Source organism: Manihot esculenta, chromosome 18 (assembly GCF_001659605.2).
Source record: "Manihot esculenta cultivar AM560-2 chromosome 18, M.esculenta_v8, whole genome shotgun sequence".
In the NCBI taxonomy this organism is placed as follows: Eukaryota; Viridiplantae; Streptophyta; class Magnoliopsida; order Malpighiales; family Euphorbiaceae; genus Manihot; species Manihot esculenta.
The window spans coordinates 12,785,700-12,805,462 of record NC_035178.2 but is presented as its reverse complement, the minus strand read 5'-3'; the positions used below and the strand labels follow the sequence as shown (position 1 = coordinate 12,805,462).

Here is a 19,763-nt window from a genome sequence, read left to right as displayed (position 1 = left end):
AATTTAATATAATTACTCGTTTAAATAAGCTAATTACTAAATTTCATATTAACACATGAGAACATGTGATTAATGGTTAATGTGATTTAACTTTATAAAATCTGCCATATATCAATTATTTCAAAATACAAACATAAAACTTAGATTTTGAATAATGAAAATTAAAATTTTTTTATTTATCACAATTATAATAAAAGAAACTAAACTTAATCTGTAAAAATTAACGGTAAATTATAATATAATCTTAAAATTTTATTTAACTAATAAATTAATTTTTAAAATACATATTTATATTTCAATAATTTTTTTTAATTTCATTATTTATTTTTTGATATAATATAATAATCGTTCAAAATAAATTATGAACTGTCACCATAAGATAGAGTCACGAGTCTGATAAGTTGATGCGTAGTCTCATCTGTGGAAAAAAAGACCGGGACACCATAACACCCGACTTTTCATCAAGACTCGCCTTCCCCTGAAGAGAGCGAGTCTCACATAAAGTTACCGCTAGCAGGCATAATTTAGTAAATCCCTGTTATGCCTGTAATCACGGGATTTCCGATCAATTAGCCGGTGGAATCTCTTATCAATTAACCGCTACCAGCTAGATTTTCAGGAAATACTATAATTAACTCTATCTTCTTACAGTATAAAAGCTAATGATCGCAAAGACTAATATACTTATTTCTTACACAACTACTTTTGAGTTCTAAGCAATTCCTTACATTCGCCATTTACTTTAGTTTATTGATTTGAGCGTCGGAGTGGTTGCCGTAGGTGCCCACCACCTCACATTTTCTTTCTTGTAGGTTGGCCAATCGCAACACAGCTCTATTTCAACCACATTATTTGGTTCTATTATTGAAAAATTCATTGAATTCTCTTTGTTCATTTGAATTAAAATCGATCTCTTATTCCCTTTCTCTTAAAAAAAATCTTTTTTTCTCTCTCTCAAAATGACCGGCAGTTCACAAGCGGTTACTACGGTTGTTATCAATAAGGGCACTATCATTTCTTCTGCTCCTAGTAATGGATAAAACACGCCCTCTATGGTCAACGAAGCAAATCTCGACAATCTAAATAATGAGCAAATGCTCTAATAAATCAAAAGGCTGCAGACTACTCTCGAGCAATACAAATTTCGAGGGGAGGCATCATTTATGGCTCCCAGGGTAAGGGAGGATGCTTCTATTGATACCCCAATGACTCGGATAGAAGCGATCCAAGCGCAATCCAAAGGGAAGGCCAAACTGGAGGATGAAGAGTCGTCAAATGAGGCTTTGAAGAACGTCGACTGGAAGTTGGTTTGGGCTATGCAAAGGTACCAGAAGGAGCAGAAGGAGGACTATGGCCTGGACAATGTCTCGCCCCCTGTTAGAAGAGATCTTAGCATAAACTTTTTCAATAAATTTCAAGCTGCTACACTTGGATAAATATGATGGAACAGTAGATCCCAGAAGTCACCTGGCAATCACTAGGACTACCATGCAGTTTTAGGATGTCAATGACTTCATGTTGTGCCGAGTGTTTTCGTCAACACTCACAGGTTTAGCTAAAAAGTGGTACTAACATTTGAGCCCAGATTTAATTCAGAACTTTACAAAATTCACTATGTTATTCAAATCCAGGTTCATTACTTGTATACCTCCTAAAAAACTCTACTCTGACTTGCGGAAGATCTACCAAGGAGAGGGCGAGTCTTTAAGGAGTTTTACCTCAGAAATAGTACCAACATCTAAACCCATGTTTAATTCAGAATTTTACACAATTTACTATGTTATTTAGATCCAGGTTTATTACTTGTATATCTCCTAAAAAGCTCTCCTCTGACTTGCGGAAGATCCAGCAAGGAGAGGGCGAGTCTTTAAGGAGTTTTATCTCACGGTTTAATGCATAAGCAATATAGGTGGAGGAATTAAATCATGAGATAGCATGTGAAGCATTGAAGAAAGGAACATGCAATGTCAAGTTCATAGATTCCTTAAATTAAGAACCCAGCCGGTACGTACCAACAATTAATGAACAAATCCCAAAAGTACATCAGGCTGGATGATAAAGTCCAAGCATTGAGAGAAGACAAAAGAATGAGTCAAAAGCAAAATCAAAAGATGGAGAGGTGAGGATATGAAGAAGACCATAGAAGTTACCTAGTCTCTCGAAGAAGAGATGAGCAAAGTAAGTATAAAAACTATACTCCATTGAATGACTCACAAACACGTATTCTAATGAGGATTAGGAAAAATGACAAAGAGGTCAGGTGGCCTCCCAAGCTCAATCCTGAGAGAGCTGAAAGGCGAGACAAGACCAAGTATTGCTACTTTCATGAAGACCATAAACATATAATAGGGGAGTGTCGGCAATTAAAAGACGAGATCGAGAGGTTAATAAGGGACGTTATACTTTGAAAGTTTGCCAGAAAGAGTAGGGAAGAGAGGAGATCTGAACCCGAGATAACAACTCACAAAACCACCTCTGACAGTGAACCTGTAGGGGTTATTCATATAATTGCAGGAAGACTAAGCAATGGTAAGGGAAAAAATAATCGGTTTGCAAAAAATATCTTGAATGTTCAACGGTAGAGTCAAGTCACGGGGACTTAGTTCTTAAAAAAACAAATGCAATAGGAGGTAATGCCGGGTCTGGTAAGTTGGACGAAAATTAGAAAGGACCATTTAGAATCTCGAAAGTTATTCGTCCAAGGTCTTATAAGCTGGCCAAGTTAGATAGTTGAGTCATTTCCCACTCCTGAAATATTTGTAATCTGAGAAAATTTTATCAATAATAGTTAACGATATTTTTTTTATATGTTGTATTATTCAGTGACAAGAAACGATGGGGTTACCTTCTTCAAAAAAAATTAAAGAGCATTCATTAAAAGCCATAAGATGAGTTCAGCCAGACCATAATCTGGGTGTCAGTCTCGGTAAACAAAGCATCTTATGCCAAGCCACAAGGCAGGTTTCGCCAGACTATAATCCGAGTGTTAGTGCCACTAAATAAGGCATTTTATGCCAGACCACAAGGCAGGTTCCTTCATGCCATAATCTAGATGTCAGTTCCGCTAAATAAGACATCTTATGCCAGACCATAATCCGAGTGTCAGTCTTGCTATACAAGGCATTTTATGCCAAGCCAAAAGTGTTAGTGTATTTGCCCTAGGCCATTATCTTGGACATTTTTGTATGTCATTTTGGTTATTAATAAAAGAGATTTTATTATCATTATTATTTGTTTGCATGTTCATAATAATGTTTAAACATCCCTGGTTATTTATTATTATGGTGATAATAATAAAATATGACTAGTATGATTATTGATTGATAATCATGAGATGATTATGTATATGTTGATATAATTCAATAATTATAGATACTTGTTAGAGAACAAAGTATTGGATAGACACGCATTGAGATCACTACATGGGTTATTGTCATAAGTGAATCTCAAAGTAGTTATGTCTTAATCATTTGACTTGAGATTGTCATAGTTTCCAACATAAGAACTGTTATGTTTTGACATAACCAAACATTGTCTTTAATCAGACAATCATAAAGGTTATGATTGAGCATAATAGAAATTATATAGAGAATATTGAACAATCAAGATAGAATTTGTCCCTATGTTTGAGAGAGATATCTTCTGGGCCCCTCGATAAGTGAGATTGAGAAATGCATGGTCGTGCTCAAATGAATTGATAGTGTGATCAATATCATTTGATTTTATCAGTCTACTTAGAGATCGAGAAATCACAAATTTGAACATTATAAGTTTGACATTGACCATAACTTATGTTCAAACTAGATATCGTGTGACAAATGGATTAATACATATTCTATTATTAGGCTTTATCGGACTATCGATCCTCATATTAGTTGGGTAGTCATAATGTCTTGCTAGAAGCCGCTTATGATTTATGGGCCTGGTGGGACTTGGCCTATTGCTAATTAATATGAGCCTATTGGGTCACGCACAAAAGAACGTTATTGATGTGCTATGTCATATTAATGGGCTAAAAGCCCATTAGTATAATTAATAATAATAAAGATGTTATTATTATTAATATTAATTATTATTATAAGATAATAATATTTAAATGATCTGCAGTCTATCTATAACTGTTACAGATAAAAAATTCTTTGGTTTTCCTTATCAAAACAAACTATCACGTAAGATATTTGAGTATCTGCGAGATTGTGATAGTTGATTATGAACACAACTCTTTTACGAAAAGAAGTATAGGAAAACAAAAGACTGAAAACAAATAAAAACTTCTTCTGTGAATTGTAGGAGTAACGGTTTTAGAGAAATCGTTTTGAGCTGCAGATTGGAAGAGCACATAGTTTATCCATCTTTGAGAGAGCTAGCACTCTAGAAGGGTAAAAGACGTTCGTTTGGATACCATTGAGGGTGTTCGTTTCAAAAGCAGCACCATTAGTCCGAAACTGTATCTTCTCGTCGAGTCTAACAGGTTAGTCTCGTATCCTTCTTTTCGAAATAAACGAAGCCCTTGGATCCTAGTAGGGAAACATAAATTTTTTTCATTTTTCACTGCACGTTTTGTATTGCAGTAATCTCTGAGTTTCCTAACAAAAAGGTGGGTATCCGCCAGGCTCGATGATCGAGTGTTAGTCCCATCAACTAAGGCATTTTATGCCAAACCACGAGGCGAGTATCCACTAGGCCCAATAACCGAGTGTTAGTGCCACGTTTATAAGAAATTCTATAATGCATTTCAAGCCTAAAGTGCATATTTGCTAGGCTATAATCTGGTTGTTAGTCCTGCTAAACAAGACATTTAATACCAGGCCGCAAGATGAGTTTCGCCAAGTCATAATCTGGGTGTTAGTCCCACAAAACAAGGCATTCAATACTAGGCCACAAGGCGAATTCTGCTAGATCATAATTCGAGTGTTAGTCCTGCTAAACCAGACATTTTATGCCAAGCTACTGAGTGTTAGTCCCTCTTCATGAAAAGTTTCTAAGGCATTTTATACCAGGTCACAAGACGGGTTTTGCTTGGCCACGCGACGGGTGTTAGTCCCGCTTCACAAAAAGTTCTAAAGGCATTTTATACCAAGTCACGAGACAGGAATCCGCCAGGCCACACGATCGTGTATTAGTCCCGCTTCATAGAAAATTGTTAAGGCATTTTATGCCAGGCTACGAGGCGGGTATCCGCTAGGCCACGCGATTTGTCTCACTTCACAAAAAGTTTCTAAGGCATTCTATACTAGGCCACAAGGTGGGTATTCGCCAGGCCATTCTACTAGTTTTTAGTCCCGCTTCATAAAAAATTTCTAAGACATTTTATGTCAGGCAACAAGGCAGAAAACTGACAGGCGAGTCTTCAGTGCTAGTCCCAAAAGATAAGTTTTTGCCAAAAAAGCGCCACGAAGTGAGCAACCGCCAGGTGAGTCTTCAGGTGCTAGTCCCAAAAGACAAGTTTTTGCTAAAAAAGCACCACGAGGTGGGTAACTGTCAGACGAGTCTTCGGATGTTAGTTCTAAAAGACAAAATCAAGTTTTTACCAAAAAGTGCTACAAGGCGGATAACCGCCAAGCGAGTCTTCGGGCATTAATGCCAAAAGACAAAATTAAGTTTCTGCCAAAAAGTACAACATGGTGGCTTTCTGCTAGGCTAAATGACCAGGTGTTGGTCCCAATCGAGTTTTAAGTTTGATTTATTATTTTTTCTAATTTATTCCATAGCCACGAGGCAGGTGTCTGCTAGGCGAGTCACAAGACGGGTGTTAAGTCCCGTTAAAAAACTTAAGTTATTTTATGATCAGGGCCAGACAGAGCAACGTGAGTGTGGAAAGCCAACCTAGATATATCATGTGCCCAAGCTCGTGAAGATAACTGTCACATTCGAATTTGAAGAATCAAAGACTAGCGGAGGACCTTTGATGTAACACAACAATCGTCTAAAGTAAACTATGAGCTGTCACCATGAAACAGGTGATGAGTTATAAAACTCAACTTTTTTAATATTAATTTCCATAATTTTATTATGATTTTGATGGTAAACAATTGGATTTTTACTTGGATTTTGATTTTAAACAATTTTGGAGCTGAAAGTGTAAAAAGAAACCAGCAGAGATTGTTTTAGACTGGAAGGTTTTGCCTTGCCTAAGGCTGTGATCCAAACTCGATGGAGCTGTGATCCAAAAAGAAATCGGTCTTTATAGCTGCAAATACGATCGGATCGAGGATTAGGATAACAACAACAAAAAGATTTATTAATTTATTTTCTTTCTTCTAAATTTTAAATATTTATTATTTTTTATATTCAAAAAAACATATAAAGACCGATTTAGAAATTAGAAATATATCTTTTCATCTCTCAATTTACCCCTTATTTTCATCTTTTGATCCCTCCAGCCAAACCTTTCTTCTCTTCTTCTACTTCTTATTTTTTTGTATTTTTATTATGACTCTTAGTGGCTAAATATTCTCTTTCAGTTGAAAGTTAATCTAGTTGAGATTTTATTTAAGTTGTGAGATTTAATCTTATTTCCTCTTTATTTTAATTTATGTTTTTATTCTTTTTCTATTTTCAGAGAATACCACCACCATTGTTGTCTTTTTAAAAATTTAAGAGACCTATTCAATATCCTAATTAGATAATATATTACTAATTAACTTAAGTAAATGTGTAATTGTTTAATTGGATTAATACAAGTAGCAATTAACATATCTATTTATGTTAAGAAATTTACTGATTTGGTTTAAATAATTATTTTGCAATTGTTAATTAAGTTTGAATTCTTATTTTTTTAAAGTAATTAATTAATTAAATCTGCACGCTTATTGAATTTATTAATTAATTAAAAATTAATTTAGCAATTTACAAATTAATTTAGTATTAAGAAAAAATTAATAGAATTCGCTTGTTTAAACATTATAACTAAACAATTGAAAATTAAGTGAATTACATTTTGAATCAATAATTAACTGTTAAACCTCTCTATTTTGATTAATTTCTGTTGAACTTTTAAATTAATTGTTTATTCCATCATTTTATCATACTTATTTTATTTCTTCTTAAATTTTTTAAAATTAAAATAAAAATTTCCTTCTTCTATTTTTCGTTTTAAATAAATCTTCATTTTTTTTGCTTGACATTTAAATTAAATAAATTTAAGGTATATGTGAGATTGATCTTATTTATCCTATTTATAAGAATTATTAAATTAAAAAAAGAAAATCAATTTTAATTGACGAATTCAACGACCATCAACAGAGCACGTAGCAAGGGTCTAATAGGCTGATAAGTCGATACATGATTCCATCCGTGGAAAGGAAAATCCGGACACCATAGCATTTGATTTTTCATCAATACTCGCTCTTTTATAAAAATGTTGAGTTTTCACATAAAGTTACCATTAGTAGGCACAATTCAATAGTTTCCAGTTACACCTATAATCACAGGATCTCCGATCAATTAGTCGATGGAATCTCTAATTAATTATCCGAAATCAGCTGGATTTCTAAAAAATACTATAATTAACTCTATTTTCTTATAATATAAAAACTAATGATTACTGAGATCAAGACACACAATTATTATACAATTACTCTTACATTCTAAACAATTTACATTTATCATTTTTTTTAGTTTATTGATTTGAGTGTCATGGTGGTTGTCGTAGGTGCCTACCATTGCACATTCTCTTTCTTACAAATTGGCCAAACGCAATATAATTCTATTTCGAGTACATCACTTCTCATCTCCAGTAATATTATTGATATTATTGGCCTAAATAATTTTATAATCCATATCCCATTTAATTTAAAATGGCCTAAAGAGATGATTTCATAAATTAAAACATATAATATTTTTATTTTATTTAATATTATGTATACATTAAAAATATGCATATAATTTATAATGTTGAATATAAATATTTAATAAAATATTTTAATATATAATATTATATATGATATTTTATGTAATGAAAATTAATTAATTTATAATAAATATTTATTCAGTATAATATATAATATGATAAATGTAAAATAAATTTACTTTTAACATAAAATTTAAATTAAAGAATTATATATGTTATTAATATAATATTTTAGAAATTATATTATAATTTATTATTAAATTTTTTAGATTTAATTTAATTATTTTAGTTATAATTGCGAAAAATTAAAAAAAAATGATTTTATTATAAAGTTTTGAATATAAATATAAATTAATCTAAATATTTAAATTTTTTCATTTTATAAATATTTTAAAATAATAATCTACTAGCATATATTAAGCTAAATAAAATTATATTTTAGTTTTTAAATTTAATATAATTAATAAATAAATTTTTATATTTTTAAAATCAAACATTTAGACTTTTATATTTTTAAATTGTTCAAGAATCAATTATTCTATTATTAATTATCGTTATATGAGTGAAATGTATTTATTGATTCCTTTTAAATTTAATTAATTAAAATTATAATTTTTATTAAACATATGATTTTTCAAATATCGTTTCATAATATACTTCAATCTAATAAATAAACTCAATAAATATTAAACAATTTAATCATTTATTTATTATTGCATAATATATTTCAGTTCTTAATAATATTAATATCATAATATCAACTGCAATCTACATATCGAATTTAACTAATTTTAACTAATTTTTTTATTAATTATATTTAATTAAAATATTTTAATCCTTTAAAAATTAAATGGATATAATAAAAATATTTTGAAAAAAAAAAGTCTTTTTTTAGATATTTAACTACTCCTAGCCTTTGACCCCACTCCAACTTTTAACATAATATATTTTAGTTCTTAATAATATTAGTATTATAATATTAACTGTAATCTAAATTATCAAATTAAATTAATTTTTTTTAATTATTATTCATTAAATATTTTAATTCTTAATAACTTAAATGAATAGAATAAAAAGTATTTTTAAAAAAATTATTTTTTCATATGTGTAATTATCTTAATTTTTAATTTAATAACGGAAGGAAAGATTAATTTTTATATAAATATTTAAATATTTAATTTTAAAAATATAGAAGTTAATTTAATAATTATATTAAAATTTATGTATTAAAGTAAAATTTACCTGTAAAAAGTTTTTGAAAGGAGAAGCCATTCGTCATCGTAAACGTCAAAACTGAAATGGGGACTGATTAGTCTACCAGAGTAGAACGATGGGTAGAACCTTCATTTGCTTTTCAACTCAAGAAGCCGTCGCCGGCTTGTCGGTTCTTGATTCTTTAAATACCCTCTTCTCCTGCTGGGATTCTCCATTCCATTCTGCTTTCCTTTTATTTTCATTTAAAATCTTTGAGATTCACTGAATGACTTTGGCAACTAAAGTTCACCAAAAAGAACAGAACTTAAACATCACTAACATGTCTGCTCAATCCCCCACTATTCCTCTTCTCACACCCTACAAGATGGGGAAGTTCGATCTTTCTCACAGGTAATATTAATGCTCTCCTTCTTCAGACTCCCATTGTTTTGAACCTTTTTGTTACTGGGTTTTAGTGTTTTTTCGATGATGAGGTTTTCGGTTTGTGGATTTGTTGTCTTGCATTTTGTATTTGTTTTCAATATACGATGAACAAGTGTTTGTGATAAGTCCTAGATGGACTAATATTCTTTTTACGGGTCAGCTGTTCTATTTCCACCATCTGATGTCAGAGGCAGGGGCATTGTTTTCTCAAAGTAAATGCAGTCCGTCTAGTAGTTGACTCTTTGCTTAATGAATTTATAGAAGATAATCAAATGTTTTCTCTCTTGTTTTTACTGCCACAAACAATATTTATTTGCTAACTTCGTTGGCTTAGAAAGTTTGAAGCTTGATGATATTTGTTCATCATTTAATCAATATTTCTCTTTCAGAATTGTTCTAGCACCATTAACCAGGCAGAGATCTTACAACAATGTTCCTCAGCCTCATGCCATCTTGTATTACTCTCAGAGAACTACCAAAGGGGGTCTTCTCATATCTGAAGCAACGGGAGTTTCTGACACTGCTCAAGGGTAATTTCTGTTGTGCTTTAATATGTCTAGCTGGCCATTTTTCATGTTCAAAATTGAAAGGGGAAAGCAGATTTTTGTTTTGCTTTCCTAAATTGGGATAATTGAACTTTCATGATAAAATTCCTCATTTGTTTTTATTTATTAAAGGTACACCTATACTCCTGGTATTTGGACCAAAGAACAAGTTGAGGCGTGGAAACCCATTGTTGATGCTGTTCATGCCAAAGGCGGTATATTCTTTTGTCAAATTTATCATGTTGGGAGAGTTTCAAATTCAGGTGTGTGCTTGGGACGTCTGTATTTGTTGCCACTATTTAAATAGAATGTTGGTTTTGTCATTGATAATTGATATTTTCATTCTAGTTGTCCATGAGGATCTTTTCCTTTTATTAGTTTCTTTGTGTTTTTAATCATTCTCAGCTATTCCTTTCAAATTCACACATGAAAAGTTTCTCTATTTACGAATGTTCCTCTTTGTAGGCATCTTGATTTTACATCAAAAGTTGGTGTTTACAGGTTTTCAGCCAAATGGGCAAGCTCCAATCTCGAGTACAAACAAGCCTTTGGCCCCTCGACTTAAAGCTAATGGCATTGATATTGCGCAGTTCACACCTCCGATGCAACTAAGAACAGATGAAATTCCACAAGTTGTGAATGATTTTAGAATCGCTGCAAGGAATGCAATTGAAGCTGGTAGGCTTTTTAAATAACACTGGTTTGCTTTAGTGTTAATGTCGTTGGAGTTATTGAACTAATCACTGATCAGTGAATTACTCGTCTGCTGGTTCATATGATCTCAATAGTGAGAAATGTGATTCATATTCTTTCTTTTTTTGTTCTTCAAGTTTTAGAATCTCAATTATATGGCTTGAATTTTAAATATATTTTCTTATGAGCTGAATTATGACCTGACCCAAAAAATTCTGCTCCGCTGCTCGAATTGAATAAAACATGAAAATCTATGTTGGGAGAATCGCCCCTGTGGTATGGAGGGGTTATAAATACTTGTAATGTTTTCTCAATCATATTAGAAGTAAATCTCCACTTTGCCTGTGAATGAAGACTTTATGGTCGAACCACGTTAAATTAATTTTGTTGGGTTTCTCTTCCTATTATTGTGATTTTGAGTGTGTGTTCTTAGTATTGTGCTTTTGTCATAACATACAACTTTTAAGTGGCATTTGAACTAGCTACCAATACTAATGTTCTTTACAGGGTTTGATGGAGTTGAGATCCATGGGGCTCATGGTTACCTGATTGATCAGTTTATGAAAGATCAGGTGAATGATCGAACAGACGAATACGGGGGATCTCTGGAGAACCGTTGCCGTTTTGCTTTGGAAATAGTTGAAGCCATAGCCAATGAGATAGGAGCAGATAAAGTTGGAATTAGATTATCTCCATTTGCAGACTTTATGGAATCTGGAGACTCAAATCCTGAAGCTTTGGGACTTCACATGGCTGAATCCTTGAATAAATATGGAATTCTTTACTGCCACATGGTTGAGCCAAGAGTGAAAACAACAGGAGAAAAATCTGAATGTCCAGAGAGTCTTCAGCCCATGAGAAAGGCTTTCAAAGGTAATTTTCTTGTTGCAGGAGGTTATGGCAGGGAAGATGGAAATCAAGCTATAGCTGAAAATCTTGCTGATCTCATTGTTTATGGTCGTATTTTCCTAGCCAATCCAGATTTACCAAGAAGATTTGAGCTTAATGCTCCTCTCAACAAGTACAATAGAGATACATTCTATACATCTGATCCTGTAATTGGTTATACTGATTACCCATTTCTTGAATCCACTACTTAATTATTTTTCTAGCTGAAGCATTGATGTTCATCAAGTTTCTGGCTTACTTTCATGAATCGGTGAATCATTTGATTCTTGCGATTCTGTTTCGATTCTAATGATTCATGTCCAGTTACATTTCCAATTCCCCCATAAGATTCAAATCAATCTTGTATAGATTTGATAAGAATTCTAATAAGACTGATTTATGCTATTTAGTTTCTCTAATTAAGTTAAAATAATTTAATTTGAAGGTTCGAATCACTAATAAAGTAAATATTTTCTACAAAAATAAATATATATTTAAGTTGATTAATACAAAATTCATCTTATTTATCTTTCTAATTTTTAAACTATATAATAATTTAATTTTTACAATTAGTGTATGAATATCTCGTCACATAAATTAAATTATTTCATAAATAAAAGTTACAAAAATAATATGCAATTGCAATAATAAAATTATTCAAAATTTAAAAATGAAAAAATAAAAAAAAATAAAATTAAGAGATTAAAATAATGCTAAAAATCATGCATTTAGCCATTTAAATATGCTGTAAGTTATCCAAAAAAGAAAAACCATGTAGAACCTTTCCCCTACATCATTATCTACGTCAAATTGCAGAGGGAGAGAGCCATTGAACCTGTGCTGAATGTTTGGAGGAACCTTCACTTGGTGTTTACATCGAAGCCGCCACAGGCTTGTCTGTTCTTGGACATCGGATTCTTTTATAGTACCCACTTCCCCTGCAAGGCTTCTCCATCCCATTCTCTTTTCATTCAATTTTCATTTCTAGCAAATATCTTTGAAGTTCTTGCAACTTGTAAATGGCTTTGGAAACTAAAATTTCAGCAAGGACAGAACTCAAACAACGCTACTATGTCTACTCAGTCCCACACAATGCCTCTTCTCACACCATACAAGATGGGGATGCTCGATCTTTCTCACAGGTAATGATAACCCCCACATTGTTAAGAATTCTATTATTTTGACTTTTTGTTACTGGTTTTGCTGTTGTTTGATGATGATACTTTTGGTGTATGCATTTGTATCCAATATATAAGGACAAAGTGTTTGTGATAAGTCCTGCAAGGAACAGGTGTTTTTTGTTTATTAAAGCAATACTCTTGCATAGAAAATCCAAATATTTCTTTTTCAATCATCAGATATCAGAGGTGTGGGTGTTGTTTCCTCAAAGTAAATGCAGCCCATGTTGTAGTTGACTTCTTGCTTAATGATTTTATAGAAGGTATCAAATGTTTTCCCTCGAGTGTTTTTACTGCTACAAGGGAGGAATTCTATTTGGTAACTTCGTTGGCTTAATTAGAAAGTTTGAAGCTTGATGATATCGATTCTTCACTAATTAATGTTCATCTTTCAGAATTGTTCTAGCACCATTAACCAGGCAGAGATCTTACTACAATGTTCCTCAGCCACATGCCATCTTGTATTACTCTCAGAGAACCACCAAAGGGGGCCTAATTATAACTGAAGCAACGGGAGTTTCTGTTATACTTTATTTGTCTAGCTGGCTATTCTTTATGTTCAAGATTTAAAAGGGTACACTAAATTTTGGTATTTGCTTTCCTAATTTGGAAAAAATTAATGAAGTCTCATAATAACATTTCTGGTTTGTTTCCATCTACTATAGATATCCCTTAACTCCTGGAATTTGGACTAAAGAACAAGTTGAGGCTTGGAAACCCATTGTAGATGCTGTTCATGCTAAAGGCGGTATATTCTTTTGTCATTTGGAAGAGTTTCAAATTCAGGTGAGCACTTGCGGAGAAAGTTTATCATACAACCGTTGTATGTGCAAAGATTTTATTACAATCACTGATTATAGTGGGTCCCGTGTAAGATTGCTAAGTAATTTATATCATTAGCAAATTTTGTCGTCCATTTGTTTGCTATGGCTGTAAACTGGGTTTATTCTGCAGGATTGGAGTCTTGTCCCTCCTTTTTTTCCTTTCTTGAATTTTAAATGATATGCCGATTTGGTTTCATAGTATATATATATAATATGGCCATGCTCAGCTATTTTCAAATTCACATAATAAAATTCTCTTTTTTATGAATGCTCCCCTTTGTCTGCATCCTGATTTTACATCAATTGTTGGTCTTACAGGTTTTCAACCAATGGGCAAGCTCCCATCTCTAGTACAGACAAAGCCTTTGCCTCCTCAAATTGGAAGTAATGGTATTGACGTTGAACAGTTCACACCTCCAAGGAGACTAACAACAGATGAAATTCCACTAGTCGTGAATGATTTTAGAATTGCTGCAAGGAATGCTATGGAAGCTGGTAGGCATTTTAAATAACACAGAGCCCACAAGTGTTCAAGTTTTTGGAGTTATTGAATTAATCACTTCGTGAATGCAAGTTTAGAATTTTAGTAAGCATTCAAACTAGTGTTTGCTTTACAGGTTTTGATGGAGTTGAGATTCATGGGGCTCATGGTTACTTAATTGATCAGTTCATGAAAGATCAGGTGAATGACCCTACGGATCAGTATGGTGGATCTCTGGAGAACCGCTGCCGTTTGGCTTTGGAAATAGTTGAAGCTGTAGCAAATGAGATAGGAGCAGATAAAGTTGGAATTAAATTATCTCCATTTGCAAACTATATGGAATCTGGAGACTCAAATCCTAAAGCTTTGGGACTTTACATGGCTGAATCCTTGAATAAATATGGAATTCTATATTGCAGCCAAGAATGAAAACACTCGGAGAGAAATCTGAATGTCCAGAGAGTCTTCTGCCCATGAGAAAGGCCTTCAAAGGTACTTTTCTTGTTGCTGGAGGTTATGGAAGGGAAGATGGAAATCAAGCTGTAGCTGAAAATCGTGCAGATCTCATTGTTTATGGTCGTATTTTCCTAGCAAATCCTGATTTACCAAAGAGATTTGAGCTTAATGCTCCTCTCAACAAGTACAATAGAAAAACATTTTATATAGATGATCCTGTAATTGGTTATACAGATTACCCATTTCTTGAATCCACTGCTTGATTGAGTTTCTGCAGAGAAATGCCCAATTCTTGCTCTTCTGTCAAGAAATTCCTTTTTTTCTTTTAAAATCATGTATGATTTTAACTTTTTTTTAAAAATAAAATTTTATAAAATAAAAATAATTAAATTTTTTATTTTAAATAAAAAATTATTAAAATAAATCAATTGAATTGAATTTTTACATAATTCTTAATATAAAAAAGAGAGATTATACTGGTAAAGGAAAGCACACGTGCCAATATGCATATTTTGCTGTTCTATTATAAAATATGTTTTGTTTATGGAAAATTTCACTTTTAGTACCTATATGAAATTAAATTATTAGATTAAAGTTTAAATTCAACTGTGTACTTATTCTTGATTTTTGAACTGAACACAAAAAATTAAGAAATTCAGTCCATAAAATAATTATATTTTGATAAAACAGTTAATAATTATTACTACAGTTAATATTACCGAACTTGCTTTCAGGTGAATGTCTGTAAACCGACAAGCTCCAAACTCTAATCCTTTATCTATTTTTTTCTTTTTGTCATTTCCATGTCATGATTACGGTTTTGAAAAATTGCCGCAGCTCGTGTTGAGGAGCAGCGTGAATTCAAGGTTTTTATTATTATTATTATTATTTCTTTTATTTTAAAGGATTGAATGTATGTGGACAATTTGTGGGGAAAATTCATTTGGTTGGATCAACATTTTAGTTATAGGCTTTGACAAAAAAACAAAAAAAAAAAAAAAGGAAAAACATCGTAGTCATAGGTCAGTTCGTATATCAGAGAGTCTAAATCTAATGGTTAGCTGCCACGTGGTGTTAATAAAAAATTATTTTCTAGTTAAATTTAAAGTCTTTTAGCCCAACGAGAAAAACGTTTATATAATTTAAAAGAATAATTATATAATTATGTAATTTTAAAATATTATTATTTTGTTTATATAATTTAAAAATAACAACTATTTAATCTATATAATTAATAAAAAAACTAAATAATTAATAATTTAAAAAAATCTTTTATAAGAACTCAATTACAGAAGAAAAAAAATTATCCTAATGATATTAAAATTATTTCTAAAAAAATGAGTAGCCCTAATATTTAAATAATTGGAAATTAAACTAAGAATTGTTTAACAAACTAATAATATTTTATTTGATTAAAAAAGCTTGAATTAGAATCTTCAGAATTTAATTAAGAATGAGACTTCTTAACATCATTTGGTGGAATTCATTTTATAATAAAAAATTTAAATAATTTTTTATAAAATTATATTAATTTTATTTTTTTAAAAAAATATTTATAAATTAGAAAAAAAATAAATTTTTACATTCCAAAAGAGAACATTAGTAGGAAAACTCTTGTGAAATTTTTTATTTCAATTAAGAAGAATTTAAATATATTAAAAATAACTGAATCAATTTAATTTAAATATTTAATTAATTTTAGTTGAATTCAACGCTAATAATTGTAATTACCCCCTAAAAAGCAAAAGCCATTCGTCATCATATTCGTCAAAACTCTGAATGGGGACTGATTATTGGTCTACCAAAGTTGAAGGACTGCAAGAACATCTATAATCAATTCGCTTTTCACCTGAAGAAGCCGCCGTTGAGTTGTCGGTTCTCGGATTCTTTAAATACCCTCTGCCCCTGGTTGGGATTCTCCATTCCATTTTGCAGCCAAAAAATCTTTCAGGTTCTTTGAATGACTTTGGAAACTATAGTTCACCAGGAAGACCAGAAAAACATCGCTAACATGTCTGCTCAATCCCCCATTATTCCTCTTCTCACTCCCTACAAGATGGGGAAGTTCGATCTTTCTCACAGGTAATATTAATGCTCTCATTCTTCAGAATCCCATTGTTTGGATTTTTTTTTGTTACTGGGTTTTGGTGTTATTTGATGACGATGCTTTCGGTTTGTGGATTTTGTTGTGTCTTGCATTTTGCATTTGTTTCCAATATATAAGGAACAGGTATTTGTGATAAGTCCTATATGGAATAATATTCTATATGGGAAATCCGTTCTTTTCCCCATCTTCAGATCTCAGAGGCAGGGGTGTTGTTTTCTGAGATTAAACGCAGCCCATTTTGGAGTTGACTCTTTCGTTGATGATTTTATAGAAGCTAATCGAATGTTTTCTCTTCGTGTTTTTACTTCTATAAGGACTGAGTTTTACTTGCTGACCTCGTTGGCTTAGAAAGTTTAAAGCTTGATGATATTGATTCATCATTTAATCAATGTTTATCTTTCAGGATTGTTCTAGCACCATTAACCAGGCAGAGATCATACAACAATGTTCCTCAGCCTCATGCCATCTTGTATTACTCTCAGAGAACTACCAAAGGGGGTCTTCTTATAGCTGAAGCAACGGGAGTTTCTGACACTGCTCAAGGGTAACTTCTGTTATACTTTAATGAGTCTATTTGGCCATTTTTATGTTCACAATTGGAAGGGGAAAAGCAAATTTTGGTATTTGCTTTCCTGAAATGGACTTTTGATATCTCATAATAACGTTACTTTTGTGTTTTCATTTACTAAAGGTATCCCGATACTCCTGGTATTTGGACCAAAGAACAAGTTGAAGCATGGAAACCCATTGTAGATGCTGTTCATGCCAAAGGCGGTATATTCTTCTGTCAAATTTGGCATGTTGGAAGAGTTTCAAATACAGGTGTGTGCTTGGGACGTTTGTATTTGTTGATACTATTTAAATATAATGTTGGTTTTGTCACTTTGGATGAACTTGATAATTGATATTGTCAAAAGGCTTCTCTTGTCATTCTGGCATCAATTATTGGGTGCATGCTACTCATCTGTAGAAGCTATATAGGAGTTACTATGTTTTAAATTTAACCAAGTGACACCAATTGCTATACCTAAGAAGTTAACAGTCAATTGGGATTGGCTCCATTAGTGCATATGCAGGTGATTGTAGCTCAGTAAAAGAGTTTAATGGCATATTTTCTTATCCGATTATTGAGGTTAAATTACTATTTGGATGTCTCAAGCCTCCTTAAAGTATACAATATTTTGTTGGTTCCAACGCAGTTCTACTTGCCACACATTGGCGGTATCTCATCTAATTGAATTTCCCATTAGTTAATATAGGGGATTCACATGCACATGTTTTTTGAGCATGCAAAATGACTTCCTCTTTGGGGTTTTGATATGGTAAATGGTTTTTGTTTATATTGCTGTAGTGACTTAATTCTAGCAAAGAATTTTCATTCTAGTTGTCCATGAGGATCTTCTCCTTTTATTAGTTTCTTAATGATTTTAACAACTCTCGGCTATTCCTTTCAAATTCACATATGGAATCACTCTATTAGTGAATGCTCCTCTTTGTTGGCACCTTGATTTTACATCAATAGTTGGTCTTTACAGGTTTTCAGCCAAATGGGCAAGCTCCAGTCTCGAGTTCGGACAAGCCTTTGACCCCTCAACCTCGAGCCAATGGCATTGATGTTGCACGGTTCACACCTCCAAGGCGACTAAGAACAGATGAAATTCCACAAGTCGTGAATGATTTTAGAGTCGCTGCGAGGAATGCAATTCAAGCTGGTAGGCTGTTTAAATAACACTGGATTGCTTAAGGGTTAATGTTTTAGAGTTATTGAATTAATCACTGATCAATGAAATACTCATCTGCTGTTTCGTATGATCTCAATAGTGACAAATGTGATTCATGGCCTTTCATTGTTCTTCAAATTTAGAAGTTAAGGAGCATTTGAACTAGTAACCAATTCTAATGCTCTACTCTGTTGCTTTTATTATCTTGTTATTTGCCTTGCAGGGTTTGATGGAGTTGAGATCCATGGTGCTCATGGTTACCTAATTGATCAGTTTATGAAAGATCAGGTGAATGATCGCACAGATCAATATGGTGGTTCTCTGGAGAACCGCTGCCGATTTGCTCTGGAAATAGTTGAAGCTGTAGCCAATGAGATAGGAGCAGATAAAGTTGGTATTAGATTATCTCCATTTGCAAACTATATGGAATCTGGAGACTCAAATCCTCATGCTTTGGGACTCTACATGGCTGATTCCTTGAATAAATATGGAATTCTTTACTGCCACATGGTTGAGCCAAGAATGAAAATAGTAGGAGAAAAATCTGAATGTTCAGAGAGTCTTCTGCCTATGAGAAAGGCTTTCAAAGGAACTTTTCTTGTTGCAGGAGGTTATGACAGGGAAGATGGAAATCAAGCTATAGCTGAAAATCGGGCAGATCTTGTTGTTTATGGTCGTATTTTCCTAGCAAATCCTGATTTACCAAGGAGATTTGAGCTAAATGCTCCTCTCAACAAGTACAACAGAGAAACATTCTATACTTCTGATCCTGTAATTGGTTATACTGATTACCCATTTCTTGAAGAGTGAATTAATCAAGTTTCTTGCAGGAGCAGTGCTACTTATATTTGTTCAATCCTTCTCTTCCATCAAGAGATTCTTCTTTTTGATGGATGATGGAAGGATGTGTTTGGGAAAATAAATTCCTCTTTCATGTAGAAAATATTTGTGTTGTAATAACTGTTTTTTGAAATAATGGTCATTTAGATGATTAATGTATCAAAATTATTTTAAATAATTGCTTTTTTTTTTTTTTTTGCAAATGAAGTTTTACAGTGTAAATTTGAAAATATTTAGATATAAATAAAAATTTAATACGATAATTAGTTATTATTAATCAATAAATGGTTACTTAATTGATCAGTTCATGAAAGATTAGGTGAATGACCGTACGGATCAGTACGGTGGATCTCTGGAGAGCCGCTGCCGTTTCGCTTTGGAAATAGTTGAAGCCGTAGCAAATGAGATAGGAGCGGATAAAGTTGGAATTAGATTTGCAAACTATATGGAATTTGGAGACTCAAATTGTTAATTTTAGAGATGGATATGATTAGAAAAAGATTGATAGAATTATATATATATATATGAATATTTATAAGT

General features: G+C 32.2%; 3 protein-coding genes across 4 annotated transcripts; all 3 read left to right on the top strand.

Moving 5' to 3' along the window:
* The first annotated feature begins 9,153 nt into the window (after positions 1 to 9,153).
* Positions 9,154 to 11,845, top strand: LOC110606797 (putative 12-oxophytodienoate reductase 11). The gene is made up of 5 exons (XM_021745787.2): positions 9,154 to 9,457; positions 9,880 to 10,020; positions 10,168 to 10,298; positions 10,537 to 10,713; positions 11,236 to 11,845. Exons 1-5 carry the CDS (start codon positions 9,333 to 9,335, stop codon positions 11,826 to 11,828), a joined length of 1,167 nt encoding a protein of 388 aa, XP_021601479.2. The 5' UTR covers positions 9,154 to 9,332; the 3' UTR covers positions 11,829 to 11,845.
* Positions 11,846 to 12,440: 595 nt separating this feature from the next.
* On the top strand, positions 12,441 to 19,398 carry LOC110606798 (putative 12-oxophytodienoate reductase 11). Of its 2 annotated transcripts, none has more exons than XM_043952871.1 (5): positions 12,441 to 12,758; positions 17,066 to 17,206; positions 17,354 to 17,484; positions 18,198 to 18,374; positions 18,607 to 19,398. In XM_043952871.1, the coding sequence occupies exons 1-5, from the start codon at positions 12,688 to 12,690 to the stop codon at positions 19,191 to 19,193; spliced, it is 1,107 nt and encodes a 368-aa protein (XP_043808806.1). In that variant the 5' UTR covers positions 12,441 to 12,687; the 3' UTR covers positions 19,194 to 19,398. The 2 variants fall into 2 exon arrangements, with proteins under 2 accessions (XP_043808806.1, XP_021601480.1); XM_021745788.2 differs by lacking the exon at positions 12,441 to 12,758 and adding an exon at positions 16,328 to 16,637.
* LOC110606799 (12-oxophytodienoate reductase 1-like) lies at positions 13,590 to 14,844 on the top strand. The gene is made up of 3 exons (XM_043952872.1): positions 13,590 to 14,113; positions 14,236 to 14,387; positions 14,519 to 14,844. The coding sequence occupies exons 1-3, from the start codon at positions 13,882 to 13,884 to the stop codon at positions 14,816 to 14,818; spliced, it is 684 nt and encodes a 227-aa protein (XP_043808807.1). The 5' UTR covers positions 13,590 to 13,881; the 3' UTR covers positions 14,819 to 14,844.
* Positions 19,399 to 19,763: the final 365 nt, after the last annotated feature.

Coding starts and splice junctions, on each gene's coding strand:
- LOC110606797 (XM_021745787.2), top strand. CDS start 9,333: ATGACTTTGGCAACTAAAGTTCACCAAAAAGAACAGAACTTAAACATC. Junction 10,021..10,167: donor GTTTCTGACACTGCTCAAGG/GTAATTTCTGTT, acceptor TATTTATTAAAG/GTACACCTATACTCCTGGTA. Junction 10,714..11,235: donor AAGGAATGCAATTGAAGCTG/GTAGGCTTTTTA, acceptor TGTTCTTTACAG/GGTTTGATGGAGTTGAGATC.
- LOC110606798 (XM_021745788.2), top strand. CDS start 16,516: ATGACTTTGGAAACTATAGTTCACCAGGAAGACCAGAAAAACATCGCT. Junction 16,638..17,065: donor AAGTTCGATCTTTCTCACAG/GTAATATTAATG, acceptor TTTATCTTTCAG/GATTGTTCTAGCACCATTAA. Junction 18,375..18,606: donor GAGGAATGCAATTCAAGCTG/GTAGGCTGTTTA, acceptor TTTGCCTTGCAG/GGTTTGATGGAGTTGAGATC.
- LOC110606799 (XM_043952872.1), top strand. CDS start 13,882: ATGAATGCTCCCCTTTGTCTGCATCCTGATTTTACATCAATTGTTGGT. Junction 14,114..14,235: donor AAGGAATGCTATGGAAGCTG/GTAGGCATTTTA, acceptor TTTGCTTTACAG/GTTTTGATGGAGTTGAGATT. Junction 14,388..14,518: donor TTGAAGCTGTAGCAAATGAG/ATAGGAGCAGAT, acceptor TCTATATTGCAG/CCAAGAATGAAAACACTCGG.